The 22,105-nt window shown below is 39.2% G+C and overlaps 1 protein-coding gene across 7 annotated transcripts in view; it reads right to left on the bottom strand.

Annotated features, from left to right (window-relative positions):
* The window catches only part of TASOR (transcription activation suppressor), a 69,932-nt gene that overhangs the window by 7,412 nt on the left and 40,415 nt on the right, over positions 1 to 22,105 (bottom strand). For 2 of the 7 annotated variants that reach the window (XM_032290237.1, XM_032290234.1), the window contains exons 12-18: positions 18,729 to 18,801; positions 18,570 to 18,641; positions 16,186 to 16,887; positions 12,250 to 12,653; positions 10,412 to 10,556; positions 9,014 to 9,073; positions 3,398 to 4,203 (exon numbers count right to left, since the gene is read on the bottom strand). In XM_032290237.1, the coding sequence (XP_032146128.1) occupies positions 3,398 to 4,203; positions 9,014 to 9,073; positions 10,412 to 10,556; positions 12,250 to 12,653; positions 16,186 to 16,887; positions 18,570 to 18,641; positions 18,729 to 18,801 (2,262 nt within the window). Of the gene's footprint in view, positions 1 to 3,397; positions 4,327 to 9,013; positions 9,074 to 10,411; positions 10,557 to 12,249; positions 12,654 to 16,185; positions 16,888 to 18,569; positions 18,642 to 18,728; positions 18,802 to 22,105 lie in introns of all 7 variants that reach the window. The other 5 variants (XM_032290232.1, XM_032290236.1, XM_032290235.1 and 2 more) reach the window with 3 other exon arrangements.

Here is a 22,105-nt window from a genome sequence, read left to right on the forward strand (position 1 = left end):
AAACCCAGCTTACCTGACAACCAGTCTACTGCTCTTTCAAAAGCTGCCTAAAGTGTTATCCCAAAGAGCATAATGATATGCTAAGGCAGCATCTTCTACACTGATTTTCATCTAAGCTCTGGAACTTTTGGGCACATCTTAGACCAGCTTAGTTACTGAAAACATAAATTACCACTTGACAGGCCTGCTAATTTTTAATCAGCCTTTTTACATTAAGAAGCTTTAAGTTCAGCCAGGGCTGGTGGTTCACAACTGTAATCCCAGCACTTTGGAAGGCTGAGGCAGGCACATCATGAAGTCAAATCGAGACCATCCTGGCCAATACGGTGAAACCCCGTCTCTACTAAAAATACAAAAATTAGCTGGGCATGGTGGCACGTGCCTGTAGTCCCAGCTATTCCGGAGGCTGAGGCAGGAGAATTGCTTGAACCAGGAGGCAGAGGTTGCAGTGAGATGAGACTGCCCTACTGCACTTCAGCCTGGTGACAGAGCCAAATAATGCTCTTTTATGCTATATAAAGTAAATAACAGAAATATGACTTGTTCTATGCCAGAGTAAATTAAAAGCACTATTCATTAGGAAATGCATCTCCTGGGGCCAGGAGTGGTGGTTCACGCCTGTAATCCCAGCACTTTGGGAGGCTGAGGTGGACAGATCACAAGGTCAAGAGATCGAGACCATCCTGGCCAACATGGTGAAACCCTGTCTCTACTAAAATACAACAAATTAGCCGGGCGTGGTGGTGTGTGCCTGTAGTGCCAGCTAGTCGGGAAGATGAAGCAGGATAATTGCTTGAAATGTGTAAAAGCTGCAGTGAGCTGGGATCACACCACTCAACTCCAGCCTGGCGATAGAGCGAGACTCTGTATAAAAAAAAAAAAAAAGAAGCCGGGCGCGGTGGCTCAAGCCTGTAATCCCAGCACTGTGGGAGGCCGAGGCGGGTGGATCACGAGGTCAAGAGATCGAGACCATCCTGGTCAATACGGTGAAACCCCGTCTCTACTAAAACTACAAAAAATTAGCTGGGCATGGTGGCACGTGCCTATAATCCCAGCTACTCAGGAGGCTGAGGCAGGAGAATTGCCTGAACCCAGGAGGCAGAGGTTGCGGTGAGCCGAGATCGCGCCATTGCACTCCAGCCTGGGTAACAAGAGCGAAACTCCGTCTCAATTAAAAAAAAAAAAAAAGAAAAGAAAAGAAAAGAAAATGCATCTCCTATCCCCTTAATCTAAATGTCATGGTCGGGCACAGTGGCTCACGCCTATAATTCCAGCACTTGGTGGGGGCCGAGACGGGTGAATCAACTAAGGTCAGGAGTTCGAGACTGGAGACCAGCCTAGCCAACATGGAGAAACCCTGTCTCTACTAAAAATACAAAAAATTAGCTGAGCATAGTGGTGGGCACCTGTAATCCCAGCTACTCACGAGGCTGTGCCAGGAGAATTGCTTGAACCCAGGAGGTGGAGGCTGCAGTGAGCCGAGACTATGCCATTGCACTCCAGCCTGGGCAACAAGAGCAAAACTCCATCTCTAAATAAATTAAAATGTCACACAGGTGTGTGTTACAATCCTTTTTAAAAAAGGAAGGGGGGTGTGGAGGGAGTTCTAGTTATGCTAAGCACACTGGGAACTGTGCCCAACCTATTCTCTCATCTAGCCCCAAACCAATATGCAGCTATGGCCCCAAAGAGTACTGTGCTTGGGAATTTGTTGCTGGCCAGTGGGAAAAGTTGAGAAACTCTACATTCAGTCATATAGGATAAAAATGGAACCAAGGAATTCCTAGAAATCTATTTCATTTTCCCAAGAAACCATTAGGAATCAGTAAGGAAAGCCCAACCGAGTACTCTGACTCTTGTCATTTCCATGCTCTTAGGTCTTGACCAAGTTAATGTCACACAAAACATGCTGACCTCAGAGATCCCCAAACTGACAAAAGGCTTAGGATATGTTAGCAGAACTGAATTACTGGGCCACTCTGGGCTATAAAGCTATGGTCCCTCTGCTTCCTCTAATGAAATTCCAGTCATAGTACATTCCATAAATGAAAGCAGGCATTTATTTAAAAATCCTAGGCCTTCCCTTGAGAAATTAAAATCCTCTAATTTAGTATTAATTTTACTAATATTATACCACTAATATAATTGCTCCAATGTGTTACCATTTACCTACGTACTGTTAACAAACTTACATATCTATGTCTAAATGTATAGACACACAAAAAGGCGCGCGCACGCGTGTGTGTGTGTGTGTGTGTGTGTGTGTGTGTGTGTGTGTGTGTGTGTTTAAACCAAATATTTGAAATGTTAATCTGTAGCTTTGGTAGAAAAAATATACCTCACAGTAAGAAATCTTTCATGACTGATGAGTCTTTCAAGATTATCAAGTTTCTTGATCAATAAAGGCTAAAGGGAATGTGACATAGCTAGGGTATCAAGAAACACCAAAAGTATATCATTAGGCCAAGACTGGGTGGTTTTGTTTTTCTATGTGGCTGATCAAACACCATGAGATAAACCCTGGAAACTTAACTTTTCCTGTGTTTTTCCCTCCCTTTCATTAAAAATCCAAGGAACATTTAAAACCTTCAAACCAATATGTGCATAAATGACACTATAAAACAAGATTCTAAATTCTAACGTATTTAGATCAGAGGTTCTGAATTTACTTGGACTTACACTCTTTTTATTTCACCCTGAGTTAAATTATGAAAATATACAATCAACTTTTATTTTATTTTGAGACAGTTTTGCTCTTGTTGCCCAGACGGGAGTGCAATGGTGGGATCTGAGTTCACCACAACCTCTGCCTCCTAGGTTCAAGCAATTCTCCTGCCTCAGCCTCCCAAGTAGCTGGGACTACAGGCACCCACCACCATGCCTAGATAATTTTTATGTGTTTTTAGTAGAGACAGGGTTTCTCCATGACGGTCAGGCTGGTCTCGAACTCACGACCTCGTGATCCGTCCACCTCGGCCTCCCACAGTACCGGCATTACAGGTGTGAGCCACCGCGCCCAGCCTATTTTATTTTTAGAGACAGGATCTCACTGTCACACAGGCTGAGCACAATCATAGCTAACTCTAATCTCGAATGCCTGGGCTCAAGTGATCTCCCCACTTCAGCTTCCCAAGCAGCTGGGACTACAGCCAAGTGCCACCATGTCTAATTTTTGTTATTATTAAGAGACAAGGTCTTGTTATGTTGCCCAGGCTAGTCATAAATTCCTGGCCTCGAGCAATCCTCCTGCCTCAACCTCTCAAGTTTTGGGATTACAGGTATTGGCCACCATGCCTGACCTATGGTAAACATTTAAACATAAAACACTTCCATTTTAAACAAGTCATACCAACAAGAGAAGTTTGTACAGCATACTATTACCTTCTCGTTTAGTTACCTTTATTTCTTTACAGAGCACACTCTCTTCTTCTTCATGAATATAAAATTTCACAGTATTTTTCTGGACATCTTTCATGATTTTAACCAAACTATTAAATACTTCAGGTTCTAACTGGCTTATAAAATTTGAAAGAGCTGGTTGAGCAGAAATGTTTACATCACTGGGGGATTTTGTTGTTTCTTCTACCGGTTCCCGGGCCGTATCACCAGGTACAGTATGATCACAAGTCACCATTAACTCTGTGGCATGTTGAGGCTGGTTTATTTCTACTTCAGTTAAACTCGAAGTGGAAGTGGAATGCTGCTCATTAGAGTTGGTGTCTTTCAAAGGATCACTACACAGTGGCTCAGGGAGATGTTTATTGTTGAAGTCACTTGAGGAAACTGGTATGACATGCCTTTCCAGAGGATTCAATGCTATCTTTGCACCAGAATCGTTAGGACTGACTGGTGGCAAATTCCCACCCTTGGCTGATGCTTTAATAATAATAGTATTTAGCTTCTCATGCAAACCATCCACAAACTCCTGCACACCAGCTTTGGAAGTCTTAGAATATATGAACTCGGAAAGCCGTTTCATCTTCTCTTGTGTTGAAAAGACAGGTGTGGAAACTCTACTGACATATGAAACATTTTTTTGCTTCAAAATCTCTTCTATCTTCCTAGAAAAGAGATTGTACTCTCCTAACACTGTCCTCTCTGTGGTTTCGCTCACTGCAGGCGGCTCTGCCTCTGCTGCTGGCACACACTGCTCCTCCACCTGACCTGTCAACACGTCATCCTCAGTGGTGCCCTTTAGTGTGTCTGTAAATGGAGAGGATGGAAACTGGTAATCAGAACTTCTCTGTCTATTTATTACCCGGGGGTCGTTAGGAAAGGCCTCCTGTGGTGGCAGACACACCAGTTGTTCTTCTGGTGATTTCATACCTATACAGGAAGAGTTCATTATTATAACAGCAATCCAAAAAGACAACATATGAAAACACAAACTCAAATTGGGGGTAAAAAGAGTTAACACACATTTAGAAATAATTGTATACTGGAAGGTAAAATAAAATCCTCAAATTCTGGTGTGAATTATATTCCCTATGTGCCCTACCAGGATGGCCCTTAGAGTTGTGGCTAATGTTAACAACTGCTATTTTCTTTGCTTTCTTTTGAAATGCTCAAGCAAGCACCAATTTGGCATCAATATAAATTAAGTCATTGGCTTATTTCTGCCTCCCTACCATTATGTAGATCCAAGTTTAATACACGTTTTAATCAAGATGGTCACCTGCATCAGTTTGCTCGATCCCTGTATTTATTCTCTACCAAAATAATTACTACGGTAATGCCCCCTTAGTGAGAATTCTGAGTGTAAGGCAATTGTAAGAATATCAAACAGAAATGCTGTGGGAATAACTCCAAGTTAAAAGTTACATCTAGGATCTAGAACAATTAATTTTATCTGCTTTCAGACTTGTTCTCACTTATGAGATTGCTAAGTAGATTTTCTGTAATGTCAGGGACTTCATTGTATCAGTAAATAAAAGGAGCAAAATTAGAAAGGAACATATTTCACTGCTGCACACTTTTGATAGTCCTTTCATAAATATTTTCCTTTTGTCTGGAAATAATTCTAAAAGAAGATAGCTTTATCTCATTTGAGATAAAGAGGTTAGCTGATACTAATGGGACTAAAACCTTTCACTCTTGACAAACAGCCCAATCTACAAGTTCATAGTTTCCCCCAAAAAGTCCTAAACTCAAACAGTGTGTTGTTGAAACTACATCTGAAAAAAGGACTCCTAATTCCATTTTTAAGAAACAAGGTAGGGCAGGGCTCGGTAGCTCACGCCTATAATCCCACCACTTTGGGAGGCCGAGGCAGGCGGATCATAAGGTCAGGAGATGGAGACCATCCTGACCAATATGTGAAACCCCATCTCTACTACAAATACAAAAAATTAGCCGGGTGTGGAGGCGCATGCCTGTAATCACAGCTACTCAGGAGACAGGCCGGAGAATCGCTTCAACCAGGGAGTTGGAGGTTGCAGCGAGCTAAGATCGTGCCACAGCACTCCAGCCTCGTAACAGAGCAAGACTCCGTCTCAAAAAAAAAAAAAAAAAAAAAAAAAAAGAGAAAAAGTATATTTAACTTCAATTTATAGTAGTGTTATATTTTAGGAAAAGACCAAAACTCATCATCTTTGCTTAAAAGACCTACAATTTTACTCGCTAAAAAATTCCTATTTTTCCTTAAGTCTTAGCCAACATTTCCTAACAAATTGCTGCTGTTGTATAGGAAATGGTTCCTCTAAATCACAAAGTCCAGGTATAGGTAGTTTTCAAACCTACAGTAAAGATTTTGCTCACACTCATCACACTTTTCTAAAGGTTTCAACAGCCTAACTAGCAGTCAGCTTATGACATTCTCTACCAATCCTGGTGGTTATCAGCAACCAGTACAACCATTAACTATTGCAAAGGAAATTTGTCAGCAGAGTAAAAAGACCCAAAGCAGGTCTGCAGGCAGAAGTGAGAGGGGAACAAAATATCCAACATGCCAGGGTAAGAATTAGAACTGTATGAAATTGACAAACCAGAAAATCCAAGTTCCATAAGATAATTAGGAATACTAAATGTCCTGAATATCCTTCTTAAATCTGCAACATTAAAATGTGGTTTAGTACACATAAAGTGTCTGGAAGGATACACAAAAAATTGGTAACCATGGCTAATACATGGGTAAGAATCTTAAGTGTCCCAAGCTAGGAGTAGTATTACTTTCTCAAATATTTTTGTAGTTCTTGAATTATGTACCATGTCAAATATCTGATATATTCAAAGAAAAAAATGTGAATTACATCTCATAAAACATATGGGTTGGGGAGAACTACCTGTAATTTTTAATCTTCTGAATTATTTGTTAGACTTGGGGCCTATGTTGCCCAGCCAGTCTTGAATTTCTGGGCGTAATTCCTCCTGCCTCAGTCTCCCCAGTGGATGGGACTCAGGTGCATACCACCACACCCAGCTATTTATTACTTTAAATGAAACAGTTGCTCCCAAAATGTGTAGCTAAATATCAAACCAGCAAGTTTATTCCTGAAGGGCTATAAAGATAATTTTTTTTTTTTTTTTTTGAGACAGAGGCTTGCTGTCACCAGGTCAGAGTGCAGTGGCACAATCTCTGCTCACTGCAACCTCTGCCTCCCAGGTTCAAGTGATTCTTCCGCCTTAGCCTACCGAGTAGCTGGGACCACAGGCGCGTGCCACCACGCCCAGCTAATTTTTGTACTTTCAGGAGAGATGGGGTTTCATCATGTTGGCCAGGATGGTCTCAATCTCTTGACCTCATGATCAGCCTGTCTCGGCCTCCCAAAGTGCTGGGATTACAGGCGTGAGCCACCGCGCCCAGCCTATAAAGAGTATTTTTAGCCTGAAATATAACTTATATCCACATGGAGAATTTTCCATAATTAAAACCTCTAAACCAAATAGATTCCTTTATAAATTATAAATAATCACAACCTAATTTTGTTTTGCACAAATTTCCCTGTATGATTTATTAAAGATGTAACTGGTCAGGTACGGTGCTCATGCCTGTGATCCCAGCACTTTGGGAGGCTGAGGCAGGCAGATCACCTGATGCCAGGATGGTCTCGATCTCCTGACTTCGTGATCTGCCTGCCTCAGCCTACCAAAGTGCTGGGATTACAGGCATGAGCCACCTCGTTTTGTTTAAACTTACTGTCATTAAATAATTGCAATATTTTAACTTTTGAGTAGTGAGTTCTCTAAAGGCAGCATCATTCAGATGTCAACACTTATTAGCTTACAAAATATGAAAACAGTATCTCAAATAAGACGAATGCAGGTGCTGATGTAGCATTCTGAAGCATAAGAAAGATAACTACTATTCTTAATGAGGAAAAGAATTACTGATAGATGCATAACATAGATGACTCCCTGGCATAATATTGCGTGAAAGTACCAAACACGAGAAATGACATGAGTAGGCTCTACCCTGAGTTCAAGAGCAGGCAAAACTAACGTATGGTAAAAGAAGTCAGATTAGCGGTTACTCAGGAACAGGGAGAGAGTACTAACTGGGAGAATGTGGAAGCAAATCTAGGGTGCTAGAAACATTCTACATCTTGATTTGGGTAGTGGTCGTACCTATGTAAAATTTCAAAAAGCTATATAATCAAGAATTGTGGCTGGGTACGGTGACTCACTTGAGGTCAGGAGTTCGAGACCAGCCTGGCCAACATGGTGAAATCCTGTCTCTACTAAAAATACAAAAATTAGCCGGCATGGTGGCACATGCCTGTAATCCCAGCTACTCAGGAGGCTGAGGCAGAAGAATCGCTTGAACCCAGGAGGCAGAGACTGCAGTAAGCCAAGATTGTACCACTGCACTCCAGCCTGGGCAACAGAGCAAGATTCTGTATTAAAAAAAAAAAAGAAGAAGATTTATGAACTTTCCTTTACGTTATATATCGGTTGCTCACAGTTTCTTTTTTTAAAACCATTTCTTCCTAGAAGGAGATGGTAAAAATTTTCTTGAAGGAAGCTAGTAATTAAAAAAAAAAAAAAAATTCCCAAAGGAGTTACTATAAAGATGTAGCAAGAAAGTCATTTTGCATTTCTTTCGAATAAAAAAAACAACACTTTGATTAAATCAGTCAGATACAACAAAACTGAAAGAAAACATTAAAAAGATCGCCACCAAACTCTACGCAAGAAAACAATTCCTACGATCACCAGCAGAGAAGTTGAATCCACCAAGCTCAAAGATTATCTCCTAGGTACCCACTGCCAACTAGCTAATCAGTAATATCTGCAATTGTTTCTAGAATCCAAGTTTCTTAATCTGTTATTTAAACTCCCTGCAGATATTAGCTTTACAATCGAAAGAACTAGGTTAAAAGACTATGAATAGTATACCTAAAAGATAATGGCTTCCCCTCCTATTTTTTTTTTAATTTGAAAAAAAGAAGGCCACGTTTAAGGTCTCAAACCTGTAATCCCAGCACTTTGGGAAGCCAGGAGTTTGAGACCAGCCTGGCTAACATGGTGAAACCCTGTCTCTACTAAAAATACAAAAATTAGCTGGGCATTGTGGCATGAGCCTGTAATCCCAGCTACTTGGGAGGCTGAGGCAGAATCACTTGAACCTGGGAGGCAGAGGTTGCAGTGAGCCAAGCTCACGCCACTGCACTCCAGCCTGGGTAACAGAGCAAAATTCCGTCCCAAAAAAATAAAAAATTAAAAAAAAAAAATGAAGGAAAAATAAAAAAAGAATGATATATCATTTTCATATGATACAAGATACTCTGCACAAATGGTTTAGGAATATATTCTGGTCTTCCCAAATTATAAGATAGACTCTACTATGGGTGAAGAAAACTTAATCTATGTAAATATTCAGTGACTTCTTTGAACACCTTTATAGTAAGAATATTGGATACAAGTAATGACTTACACATATATATATATGGTATTGTCCAAATCTTCTGTAATTAAAAAAATTTAAGTCAATGCCCTATTGATGGATTACCAGAAATGCAAGTAGCAATTCTGAAGAAGGGCACATTGGGAAGAAAAGCAAAGCAAGCCTTCTCACCTGGTGTTTGTTTCTCACCATGTTTCCCCAGCTGGTCTTCTGGGCTTCTTGCATTCCCTCCTGAGGGAAAGCATCCATTAGACTCTCTTCAGACATCAGTGATACCTACTTTTTTTGTTTGTTTTTAACTGTGGTTCAGAAGGAAGTGATACCTACTAAACACCTTTCAGAAAACCCCAACTGGTAACAAATGGAAGCGTTCCTTCTGCCTAAAATAAACTGAAGGGTCCTACCACTGATGATGAAATATGAACACTTATTAAAATACTGTTAACTTCAAATGACCCTCAACACCAAGTATGAAGGCATCTAAATGAGAAATGGTTAGGGTAACCATCTTGTATCAACTACTTCCCTATTTTGTTTCTCCCACTCAAGCTTATGTTTCCAGCTCATAAAACAATACTAGGTTTAGGTTCCCTCTATCATCACCTACAGGCCTCTTGCCCTCTAGAAAGGTATTAAGTAGAAGATGGTGCTGAAGCCCATGGGAACTCATCGAGTTTTAGAAATTCTTCTCAGAGTCCTTGGAGGTTTCAGTAGGTTCTAGACTAGTTCACAGGCCAGTCTACTTTGTAACAAAAAGTTGTTTGTTGTTGCTGTTGTTTTTAAAAGGTTAAAGATGTACGACTGGAAAAGATGTATGCCCTGAAAATATTCCCAAAAAATGTTTAGCTAAGGTAAGTGAATAAGAACTTAGAATATTAAGAGTGTGTATTCCTTATGGAAAAGCCCTTTGCTGTTCTGAAAGAAAAAAAAAGAGAATGTATTTATGTGTGTGTATGTGTGTGTGTTTGCACAGAGAAATTAGAATGCTATCCCAAAAAAATGATAATCTTTCAACATTTGCTAAACTCTACTGGCCTCATAATTCAATAACATTTACATTTGGTCATTCAGGTCATTCTCTAAGATAATCCAATTTATTTAAGATAATCCAGTATTAAGAAATCAAATTTCTAAAAAATGAACCTCAACATTATCACTTACTAGATGACAGCTTGTTATGGTGAAGTTTAATAAGTTTGAGAAGATGCATTTAATTGGTTGTTCAAAGAGCGGACCATTTTACCTCTGTAGCTATCTCATCTTATCAGAAACTCAGTTTCTGCCAACAGTCTTCATTCGGCAGTCTGCATGCTAACTCCACAGACACAGCGTGTCTTAAATCCCTGTTTTTAATAAGCAGTTTTGCAGGTGCTTGCTGATGCTTACCAAGAACAGCAACACTCAGTGATGAACATTGCATTACTCAAAATAAGACACTGAAGATGTCAGTGCCAAGTAGGATGAAGGACTAGTGACCCAAGAGTGAAATCCAGAAAAGATGCAAACCTTCAGGAAACAGGTCTCTGAAGTAAAATGAAGCAAACCAAAGTCCAAGTATACTTTCCTTACCTGTAATTGGAATCAGTTTCCAATGTATTTCAGTCTCTTCAACATTATTTGACTTAGACTGTTGTCTACGAAATCCATGTTCAATGGGAACACTGGGACACAAACTGCAGTCTTCAAAATTATTCACGCTAATTAAATTTGGATCCTAAAAATCAAAGTACACACTCAATAGCTTTCTTTTCAATTCCTTTTAATGTCAAGAATAAATTGTTTTTTTCACAGTAGATTCAAGTGCTTCAATCTAAACATTACAAATGAATAAAATAAACATGGTTAAGTTATAATACTCTAGTCTCAAAATTAAAACATAACTTTTCCTTTAAAACCTAACTTTAGGTTAATTTAGAACAAGGATTGGTAAGCTTTTATGCTAAAGTGCCAAACAGTAAATATCTTAGGCTCTGCAGGCCAGACCCTCAAGTCTACCACAGGCAATACCTAAACAGACATAGCTGTGTTCCAATAAAAGTTTAGTTATAAAAATGGGTACTGTGGGCCGGGTGCACTGGCTCACACCTGTAATCCTAGCACTTTGGGAGGCCGAGACAGGATCACAAGGTCAGGAGTTTGAGACCAGCCTGACCAACATGGTGAAACCCCGACTCTATGAAAAATAGAAAAAAACTGGTGGGCGTGGTGGCACACGCCTGTAATCTCAGCTATTCAGGAGGCTGAGAATCACTTGAACACAGGAGGCAGAAGTTGCAGTGACCCAAGATCACGCCACTGCACTCCAGCCTGGGTGACAGAGCAAGACTCCATCTTAAAAAAAAAAAAAAAAAAATGGGTAGTGTGCTAGGTTCAACCCATGCCCCACCTCTCATCAACTTTGATTTAGAGTACAAAAGATACCAGGAATACAGGTTGGTTCCTCAGTGCCTACCTTACATACCCCAATAAATAAGCCTTCTACTATTCCCCAGTGATGCAGTTACTACTTAGGGGAGACAAGGCTACTTCTCAGCTACAAACCAGCACTCTAAACACATCTTATAAATACGCTGGACACTCTAATAAGCAAGTCTGAGAGTCACTTCAGAGGTAATCCTAAAGGCTACTTAAGTTCCATTCCTATTTGCATTAGAAATACCAAGTACCGGCCGGGCGCGGTGGCTCAAGCCTGTAATCCCAGCACTTTGGGAGGCCGAGGCGGGTGGATCACGAGGTCAACAGATCGAGACCATCCTGGTCAACATGGTGAAACCCCGTCTTTACTAAAAATACAAAAAATTAGCTGGGCATGGTGGCACATGCCTGTAATCCTAGCTACTCAGGAGGTTGAGGCAGGAGAATTGCCTGAGCCCAGGAGGCGGAGGTTGCGGTGAGCCGAGATCACGCCATTGCACTCCAGCCTGGGTAACAAGAGCGAGACTCTGTCTCAAAAAAAAAAAAAAAAAAAAAAAAAAAAAAGAAATACCAAGTACCTAACTTTGTTACACTGGTGTACTGAGATGGTATCCTCATCTGTCTCACCTATGGGTTCTCTATTATTGCCAGCAGAAAGCCAATGCTTTGAGAATTCAACTTTATTATGAAACAATGAGGAATTAACTCCCAATAAGTCACTTCTGACAAATAGATTGTTCTACCTTAGCTTCATCACAGCAAGTAAACTTTAGACAATATATTAAGCCTCTAAGCAGGAAGGAAAACAACTGTTTCAGCATTTATCTCTTTGTAACAAGAAATAACTTAAGAAGTACCATCCTAGATAGGCAGCTTTACTCAAAAATGCATTTTATTTCTTTTTCAAAGAAAAAATAATTCCCTGAAGCATACTCCCAACACCTCTTTCACACACACACACTCACAAAGATAACCACCAAATGCATGCTTACTTCTTTCAAATGTAGCTTATGGTCAGTGCCCACTTCACTGGTAGAAACAGCAACAGAATACTTAGATGCTGTATCAACTTCTAGTAACAAGCTCTGAGTACCCTTAAAATGAGCATTTTCAATTTTTGCACAAGTAGGCTGCTCATATTCTTTCTTATCTGGGGTAGAGTTCAACTCATACTCATGTTTTTGCCTCAGCTCTTCATAGGCATCATCAGTGCTCAATCCTAAGGCTTTGTTGACTGTGTCTGTCAGAGATGCATCAGAATGGCGCGCATTTGCCAGTGTTTCTGATAACCAATTAAACAGCCTATGGATGTCAGCAACACCAGAGTTACAGGTATCCTGCTGCTGTCGCCTCAAGTCAGCATCATGTCCAAGTAAGCCAATAGGCTGTGGAGACGCTGAGAAAAAGAAAAGAAAAGTCACTGGTTGAAGTTAAGTTTAAAAGTCGGCATAAAATTTTTTAAATCAAATATACCTAAAAAAAATTATCACAAAGCATTTATGATCAGGAACTCAAACAATTTGCTTAGATTTTACAAATATTACCATCACTTACTTTATAAACATAATTGTAAAATTTTACACATAGGTCAAAATTCCTATTAAAGTTTAATTCTCATTATAATTTAAACATTCTATCATAGGAAAATAAGCTCATGCATCAAGTTTTAAATATGTATAAGAATAACTCTACCATCAAAATATCAAAGTCAACCAGGTACTTACCAAGAGATTAAACATTTGTACTTGCTATTTTGCCAATTGTTAGGATTATATGCATATTACACTACGCTACTAAAAAAAATTACTTAAATTTGATTTCTATCTTTTCCATTCCTATATATTTTATCCTAAAAGCACTGGCTGGCATACTTAAAATCTACATCTTATCCTAAATGACAAGATTACTTAAATTCATAATGAAGCTAGGATATTATAGATATAAAAACATCCTGAAGAAATCTCCACCAAATTTACATCAAGAACAAAAAACATTATGAGAGGAAACACGTTAAGACATGGTTTCATGCATGCACTATAAATGTGTATAATCTGTAACAACCAATATATTTTAAAACTTGCAAAGGGGGCAAACATTCAGAAAGTCACATGCTTTAACACTGGGGCAGGGTAGGGATTGGGTGAAGCCTGAGTTAAGATTTATAATTTAAAAGTATAATGTACCACAACAAAAATAAATGTCAGAAACAAAGGAGTGCATACTGTATGATTCTAATTATATAAACTTATAGAGCCAGCAAAACTAATCGATAAAGACAAAAAGCAGATCAGTGGTGGAGTGGGGTGTGCTACCTAACAAAGGAACACAAGACAACATATAAAAATGTTCTATATATTGAAGTGATTACACAGCTGTCAAAACTCAACAAACTGTGCACTTAAGTAGGTACACTGATATAAATTATACCTCAAAACAGTTTATATTAAAGGTTATAAGAGGTGGTGTGAATGGGTTAGGAGATTATCTCATAAAATGAATGGGTTCACCACCAAATCAAGATCAGAGTGTTTTAAAAGTTTGACTACAACCTTGAAATCTCTACCTTCAGAAACAAAGTATGCAAAATGACTTAAAAAGAAATAAGTGAGAAACACCTAGAAATGCAAGTCTGATAATCACTAGCTTTAGTTAACCTATATACCCTTCTTCCCCTGCCTCATTTCTCGTTTGGTGTACTATAATTAGTATGGCTTTCTCACCATTCTAATTATTGATGAAGCCTGAGTTTTACCCACAACTATGTTTTCACATACACAGAATTAGTCAGTTACCAACAAAACAACAAAAACAGTGCCAAAAAATAAGTATCTTATTTATTCAGTGTATATTATGTGCTCAGTGACAGGAAATACAGCAGTTTGTGAACAACGCTTCGGAGTCAGTCAGAACTGACTTCAGAATATGTGCCACTAACTTCATAGCTTTTGGTAAAGTTACTTATCTGAGATGCTTTCTTCATCTGCAAAATTAGGATAATAATGCCTACCACTCAAGAACTATTAATAAATGAGTTCATATACATAAAGCACCTAGCACACAGTAAACAAAACTTTCAAGACACATGTCAACAAGACAAGACAGTACGTGTTATCAAGTGCTAACAGGTTCAGCAAAGATTGCAAATCCAGCATAAGCTAAAGGAGGAGACCATTAAGGAGAACAGACAGAAAGCTGAGGAGAAATCTGAACTGCAAAGATACAAGGCTTGAAAGAAATGGAAGTTACTTAAGGAAAAAAAAGACGGAAATGAAAGGCTGACCATGACATACTCTAGGCAAACAGAGATGACCCTTAACCGAGATCTGTGAGAGAAGAGTGGAAAACATGGCTGGACATGGCTGGTCTATAACAAAGCCTTAAAAGGCAAGTATGTAAGATGAGATTTGTAGCAAATTAGCAAAGCAATATTGAGACGAACATGATACTGAAATGGGTGCAGGAAAGTTTAAGTCAGGAAGGCCACCAAAGAGATAAAGAACACGGACATGGAATAACAACACTGGAAGAAAGAGATACACAGGTCAACTAAAGAAAAAACCATGATAGTTACTGCAGAGAACAGTAAAGTCAAACAGAACTTTCTGCAATAATGAAAATGTTCTCTGTACTAATACAATGGTGTGGCTGTTGAAATGTATTTTTATTTCATTTTAATTTAAACTTAAATAACAACACATGGCTAGTGGCTACCATTTTGAATACTGTAAGAATAAAAGAAGTAAAAGGAGAACAGGCTAGGCATGTTGGCTCACGACTATAATCCCAGCACTTTGGGAGGCTGAGGCAGGCGAATCACTGAGGTCAGGAGTTCAAGACCAGCCTGGCCAATATCGCAAAACTCCATCTCTACTAAAAATACAAAAATTAGCCAGGCATGGTGGCACATGCCTATAATTCCAGCTACTGGGGAGGCTCAGACAGGAGAATCATTTGAACCCATGAGGCAGAGGTTGCAGTGAGCCGAGATTGCTCCACTGCACTACACCCTGGGTGACGGAGTGAGATTGTCTCAAACAAAAAAAAGAGAGCAGGAAAGTAAAAAGTGAGGATACAGATACAGATTGCTAAGAGACCAAAAGTGTAAAAAGACACTGATCTGACTAACCTAAACTACAACACACTGAATTTGAAGAGACAAGTGTAGTTGCTCAATAAAAAAAACATAAGAATATTCAGTTCTGCCATAATCACTCAGAGGAGCAACAGCAGCACAAAAAGTGGATTGTTATGTCAGCTTTCCTTGAATGCAGAACTCCTTTTGTGCTTATGAACTAGTAGTGTTAAGATGTTAAAAATCTAGATAAGTGTCTTAGCTGACTTGCAATATTGAAACAAACACTTAAAACAAGCGCTTTACATGTCTATCTTTCTCTGTCAACAAAAACAAAACAATGCAAAGGTAATTAAAAAGAACAACAAAAAAAAGAAAAACGAAAAGATATTCCTGGATTCTTGGGGAAGAATATGTATATGCATATTTTATTTTCAAATTCAGAAGGTTCCTTTTCATTAAGCAACAGCCTAAAAGATACCAATATTCTAATATTACACTTCTTCAACTATAAAAATAAAGGAATATAAAAGGAGAAGAACTCTGATTAGCATTATTATGTTAGCCTAAACCAAACAATTTAGAAAACTGATGTACCAGGGCAGGAGTTGGAAAGCGTTTCCTGTACCGGGCCAGATAGCAAATATTTTAGGCTTTGTGGGCCATAAACTCTCAATGCCAACTCTGCCATTACAGCATGAAAGCAGCTATATACACACAAATAAATGGGCATGGCTGTATTCCAATACGACTTTCTTTACAAAAATAGTGGACAGGCTGAATTTGGCCCTTCTACTATAGGAAAGAACAGAACTACTTTATTTTTGGTTGTTATAACAACAATCTGATATTTTACCTTCATATAGGTGGCAGTTTTCAGATAAATGACTGGTTTTGGCGAGCTTTCCCATATTTTCAGGTAGATCCTCAAGCTTCCTCTTCAAGACAGTTTTGCTTCTCATATCTTCTGTGTCTGAGTCCCCACCCACATTCTTTTTCCTACACTGAATTAAATTAATCAATTCTTTGACTCTATCCTTATCATAATCCAAAGAATGAGATGACCTTTGCTTTCCAGATATAACCGTTTCACCCCTTGAGTTATTTCGTTTTCCAAATTTCATTTTTGTACCATTCATTTCTTCTTCTTGACCTTCATAATCTGAAAGTGGACTAAACTGTTGAAGTTTTCTATTTTCTTCAAATAGTTCTTTTAATTTACAAATAGGTAACTGATATACTTCAGGCCGAAAAATATAGGCATGCAAACAGGTATCAATATGGGATTTATTTCTGGGAGCTGAGTATAAGAATTTTTTATCATCTAATCGTGAATCATATGGAAACATAATAAACTCTCGTTTACCTGAACCAAAGCCTCGCTTAAAAAATTCACTTACATACTTTTCAACAGCAGAATGAAAATTTATAGTGCTTATATTTTTGAATTCCTTTCGACACTGAATCAAAGCAAACTGTAAAAACTGAGCTATTTTTAATACATCTGGCATGTTCTCATGCCTCTCCTGTGGTGCTGCATTGGTTGAACCTTTTTGTGCTGTAAATAAAACAAACAAAAAAAAGCAAACCATATTAGCAATCAAGAAACTAATCAAATACAGATCTAAATATTGCCAAAGAAGTGTAAAAAACATTTATACATTAATGTTGAACCAAACACGTATGTACCCTAATACATATATATAATATAGCAAATATATGAACAGCATGCTTCTCAAGTCCAGGATCCTAAAACAGCCCATAAGAAACTAAAACAAATGAAAGAGCAAGGAAGAATCACCCACTCATTGAAGATCTCATTTCCTTTTGCCCCTAGGAAATTCAAATAGTGGCAAGCAACATGTAAGAAGAAATAAAGAGACAAAACAAGATCTGAGGCTCCAAGCAAAACAGTCCTGCATTGTCATCCCTTCCTCTTATAAGCAGTAACTAATTTCACATGAACAGATAGATATTCAGATGCTGAGTAGCCACAATTGAGCAGCTCATCCTTAATCCAACAGTGAAATCCATTAGTGGAAACTTTATCTTAATACATAGTATTAAAAGTTCATTCTTAGAAAAGGTGAGTAACAAATCTTGTCTAACATCAGCACCAAAAATTTCTATTAATTTTGGATGGCCTAATATTTAACCTTGTACATAATGTTTAGAGTCACTAAAATTTGAATGCAAAATTTAACAAAGCTAAAAAATAATCATATAAAACTCTCTTAGGCTGGGCACAGTGGTTCATGCCTGTAATCAGAGCACCTTGGGAGGCTGAGGTAGTTGGATTACTTCAGGCCAGGAGTTCAAGAACAACGCGGACAACACAGTGAGACCGTGTTTCCACAGGGGGAAAAAAAAAATGAACTTAGCTAGGTGTGCTGGCACATGCCTATATCCCAAGCTACCAGACAGGCTGAGGCAGGAGGATCACTTGAGCCTAGGAGGGAAGGCAAGACTGTATGTAGTGAGCCATGATCACACTGCTGACTAGGCAATACAATGAGACCCTATCTCTAAAATAAATAACCCTCATAACTAAGCTACAGTACTGTAACAATTATAATCAAACTTTGTAAGAGCACTGATAAACACAAATTAATTTTTCATAGTTAAAAAAAAAATCGTCAGCCAGGCGCAGCGGCTCAACCTGCAATCCCAGCACTTTGGGAGGCCGAGGCGGGCGGATCATCTGAGATCAGGAGTTCGAGACCAGCCTGGCCAACATGGTGAAACCCCATCTCTATTAAAAATATAAAAAATTAGCTGGGGCCAGGCGCGGTGGCTCACGCCTGTAATCCCAGCACTTTGGGAGGCCGAGGCGGGTGGATCACGAGGTCAAGAGATCAAGACCATCCTGGACAACATGGTGAAACCCTGTCTCTACTAAAGCTACAAAAAATTAGCTGGGCATGGTGGCGCGTGCCTGTAATCCCAGCTACTCAGGAGGCTGAGGCAAGGGAATCGCCTGAACCTAGGAGGAGGAGGTTGCAGGGAGCTGAGATCAGACCACTGCACTCCAGCCTAGGCAACAAGACCAAAACTCTGTCTCAAAAAAAAAAATTGTCATATCATTTGTGTTTTATATTGCTACTACCTCTTACCCCCCCCCCCCAGTATTTCCTGAAACATAATATAAGAAAGACAAAATGTTTAGTGAGTTATCTGGAAAATTTCAACAAAATATTAAGTGTCTATAAGCAACTAGATTTAGATATTCATAGAACTTACAAGTAACTATGCTTCTAGGTTCTTGAAATAGAAACAAAGCATGTAGGACTCGCGACTTGGCAGTCTGATATTCTAAAAAACAGAAGCCAAAGTCATTAGCAATGTGTCTTAACTAAAAAGTTAAGAAAGAATTGTAAAAATTAAAGAGAGACCACCTACCATATGGAGAAACCATCTGACAAGGAGAGAGAAGAAAAAGGTATCCTCGGTCTCCCAAAGGTTTAACAAGAACCTGCATTTTGAGGGGAAGGAAGAAGTTGTATCTGCTTTATTATTACTTACCACAAGGCAGACACAGAGCATTTTCTACCAATCGTGGAAAAAAAAAAGTTCTTAACCATCTTTTAAGGAAAAATATTGCTAATGAATTAGTTAACTCTTTCTACCAAGTCTGCTGATTAATAGGATTCCAATCAAATGAAAATTCCTTGGTTTTCATAACATTAATGTGAAAATGTTACCGAAAGAGCTCCCCTAACTGCAAAACCACCATGTTAATTTTTCCCTCAAGCTAAAATACACGGACCAAACTAAAGACTTCAAATATTTTCTTCACCAATTCAAAAGACATGTTTATTAATGGCCAAAGAAATGTGCTAGATGCTAGATATAAAACAGGCTTTGAAACGCTGCATTGCAAGAGTGCAGACTAACTGCAAACCCAATGTGTTGCTGTAATCTAATTCCAAACATATTATATGAATGAACACTTTTCACATGTAAGGCAACTTGCCCAGAGATAACCAAAAACAAGCAACACAAGATCCCTGATCATAAGAAGTTTATAATTAGGTAGAGAGGGTAACACAAGAAATATCAATAATTACATAGGACAGAAAAGTTCCCTAAGAGATTTACAAAATAATGGGAATGGAAAAATACAGTTTACGGTAGTAAAAGATCATCAAGAAAGGTTTACTGAAAGTGTATCAAAAGTGGATTTTGAAGGATGGGTACAATGACAAGAGCCTGAGATTGTGGGAAGGACATTTCAGTAGAGGCAATATCATGAGCAAAGGTGAGTTATGATGGACAGTTTACAAACATCGCACTATTTATCACTGGCAGCAGGATGAAGACAGACTAGGATAAATGTATTAGACAAATCTGGAATGAAAGATCATGGGTTAACTGTAAACAGACCAGAAGCCAGGTTAGCCAGGAATGTCCTTTAGATTATACCCCTTTGAGCTAGTCTTTCCTTAAAACAACAGTAACAAAAAAGACTTGACAGCACTGTGCAGGAGGCGGAAAAACAATCCAAGGCAAAGAATTTTTTTTTTTTTTTTTGAGACGGAGTTTCGCTCTTGTTACCCAGGCTGGAGTGCAATGGCGCAATCTCGGCTCACCACAACCTCCGCCTCCCGGGTACAGGCAATTTTCCTGCCTCAGCCTCCTGAGTCGCTGGGATTACAGGCACGCGCCACCATGCCCAGCTAATTTTTTTTTTTTTGTATTTTTAGTAGAGACAGGGTTTCATCATGTTTACCAGGATGGTCTCGATCTCTTGACCTCGTGATCCACCCGCCCCGGCCTCCCACAGTGCTGGGATTACAGGCTTGAGCCACCGCGCCCGGCCTCTAAGGCAAAGAATTTATTTTAGGGGCTACTGCAATAGTTCACAATGTTTTGGGTAAATGAGAAACTGAGCATGCAACTGAACACAAAAGTCTACCTAAGTTATGAAAGAAAACTTGTACTACTTAAATTCCTATTAAAACAATTCCAGTAAACAACATCTGTATAAAAATGAGTAATTCGGGGACAAAAAGTAACTGTGCTACTAATTCACATTTAATAAAAACATTGTTTGAACATTCAAAAATAAAGTGGTGTTGTATTTGGGGGTTTCAGGTAGTCTTAGCTGACCAACTTTCCCAGGGTCAACTTCTCTCCTTCAGTTCAATCTGTGCCAAACATGACTCTTTGATACCTGATGCTCACAGAGTTTATTTTAGTGGAAGCAGGCTGGTAGCATGGGCCAGATAAAGAAAGGAGGTCAGATGACCAAATGACTAGGAAGGTCTCCAACTGAAGACCATTCTAAATACACTTTGGGGAATCTTTGCCCATTTTTATTCCCAGTATTCCATGAGGGTCAGTTACCAGGTCTTTCTTTCATAAAGGAAGTTTAAATATTCTTCTAAGGGTAAACTTTGTTTTAAGGTTTCTTTTTTTTAAGATGGGGTTTCACTATGTTGGTCAGGCTGGTCTTGAATTCCCAACCTCAGGTGATCCGCCCGCCTTGGCCTCCAAAGTGCTTGGATTACAGGCATGAGCCACCACGCCCAGCCTGTTTTAAGGTTTCTAAGAGTTACATCTGTGCTGAGACAGCCCTGTTTCCTAAAAATCCCAGGGCCACGGTTGGAAATCCTCATGCCAGGTTATACCATACTGCCAACTGACATATAGTATTGGCTCTGCAAGACATTTAACTGGGTCTTAACGGCTACTATTTACAGACACGCTAAGTCTCTTACAGTATACTACAAATGGACATTGGTACCTCAAAAATTTGTTTCAGACACAAACACTTTTATCCAAAATATTTTAGATAACATACTTCTTTTAATATTTTGCCCAAACTCCCAGTTGATGAAATAAAAAGTTAAGCACAAGTAAAATTTTCATGTTTTGTGCTCACTGACAAAAACCAACTAGACGCCTTTAACCTCTCACTCCAAATACCAGGTTTTATAAATTCTACTAGTAACCTAAAAACTTCTGTGCTTTAAGGGGTCCCAATGTTTCCAGAAATCCATGGAGTAAAAACAATCTATAATCAGAAACAACACTAAGGCAGACAGAAACCTTCAGCAGTTATATCTGTGAGGCTTCAGCCCAGCGAAATCCATTCAACTCTGAAGGAAGAAAAATCCCGGAAATTGTGCTCCTGTTAACTCTATTTTAGCTGTTTGGTTATTCTTCAAAAAACAAAAAAAAAAAAGTATTAATCTAATCTGTTGGTTTTTTAATTAGTTTATTCTCCTATTTTAAATTTCCAGATAAACATTAAAGGCATTATGGCACCCCTCACCCCTGCCAAAAAAAAAAAAAAGGGTATAAACACAGGTACAGTGGGCCAGGCACAGTGGATCACACCTGTAATTTCAACACTTTGGGAGGCTTACATGGGAGGATTGCTTGAGGCCAGGAGTTCAAACCAGCCTGGGCAACACGGCAAGACTCCATGTCTATAAAAAAAATTTTTTAGCCGGGCACGGTGGCTCATGCCTGTAATCCCAGCACTTTGGGAGGCCGAGGCAGGTGGATCACGAGGTCAAGAGATCGAGACCATCCTGGTCAACACGGTGAAACCCTGTCTCTACTAAAAATACAAAACATTAGCTGGGCATGGTGGCGCGTGCCTGTAATCCCAGCTACTCAGGAGGCTGAGGCAGGAGAATTGCCTGAACCCAGGAGGCGGAGGTTGCGGTGAGCCGAGATCGCGCCATTGCGCTCCAGCCTGGGTAACATGAGTGAAACTCCGTCTCAAGAAAAAAAAAAAAAAAAAAAATGGCTGTTAGCAATTGGGA

This window comes from Sapajus apella, unplaced genomic scaffold (genome assembly GCF_009761245.1).
Source record: "Sapajus apella isolate SASKATOON/1434 unplaced genomic scaffold, GSC_monkey_1.0 scaffold23, whole genome shotgun sequence".
NCBI classification, from domain to species: Eukaryota; Metazoa; Chordata; class Mammalia; order Primates; family Cebidae; genus Sapajus; species Sapajus apella.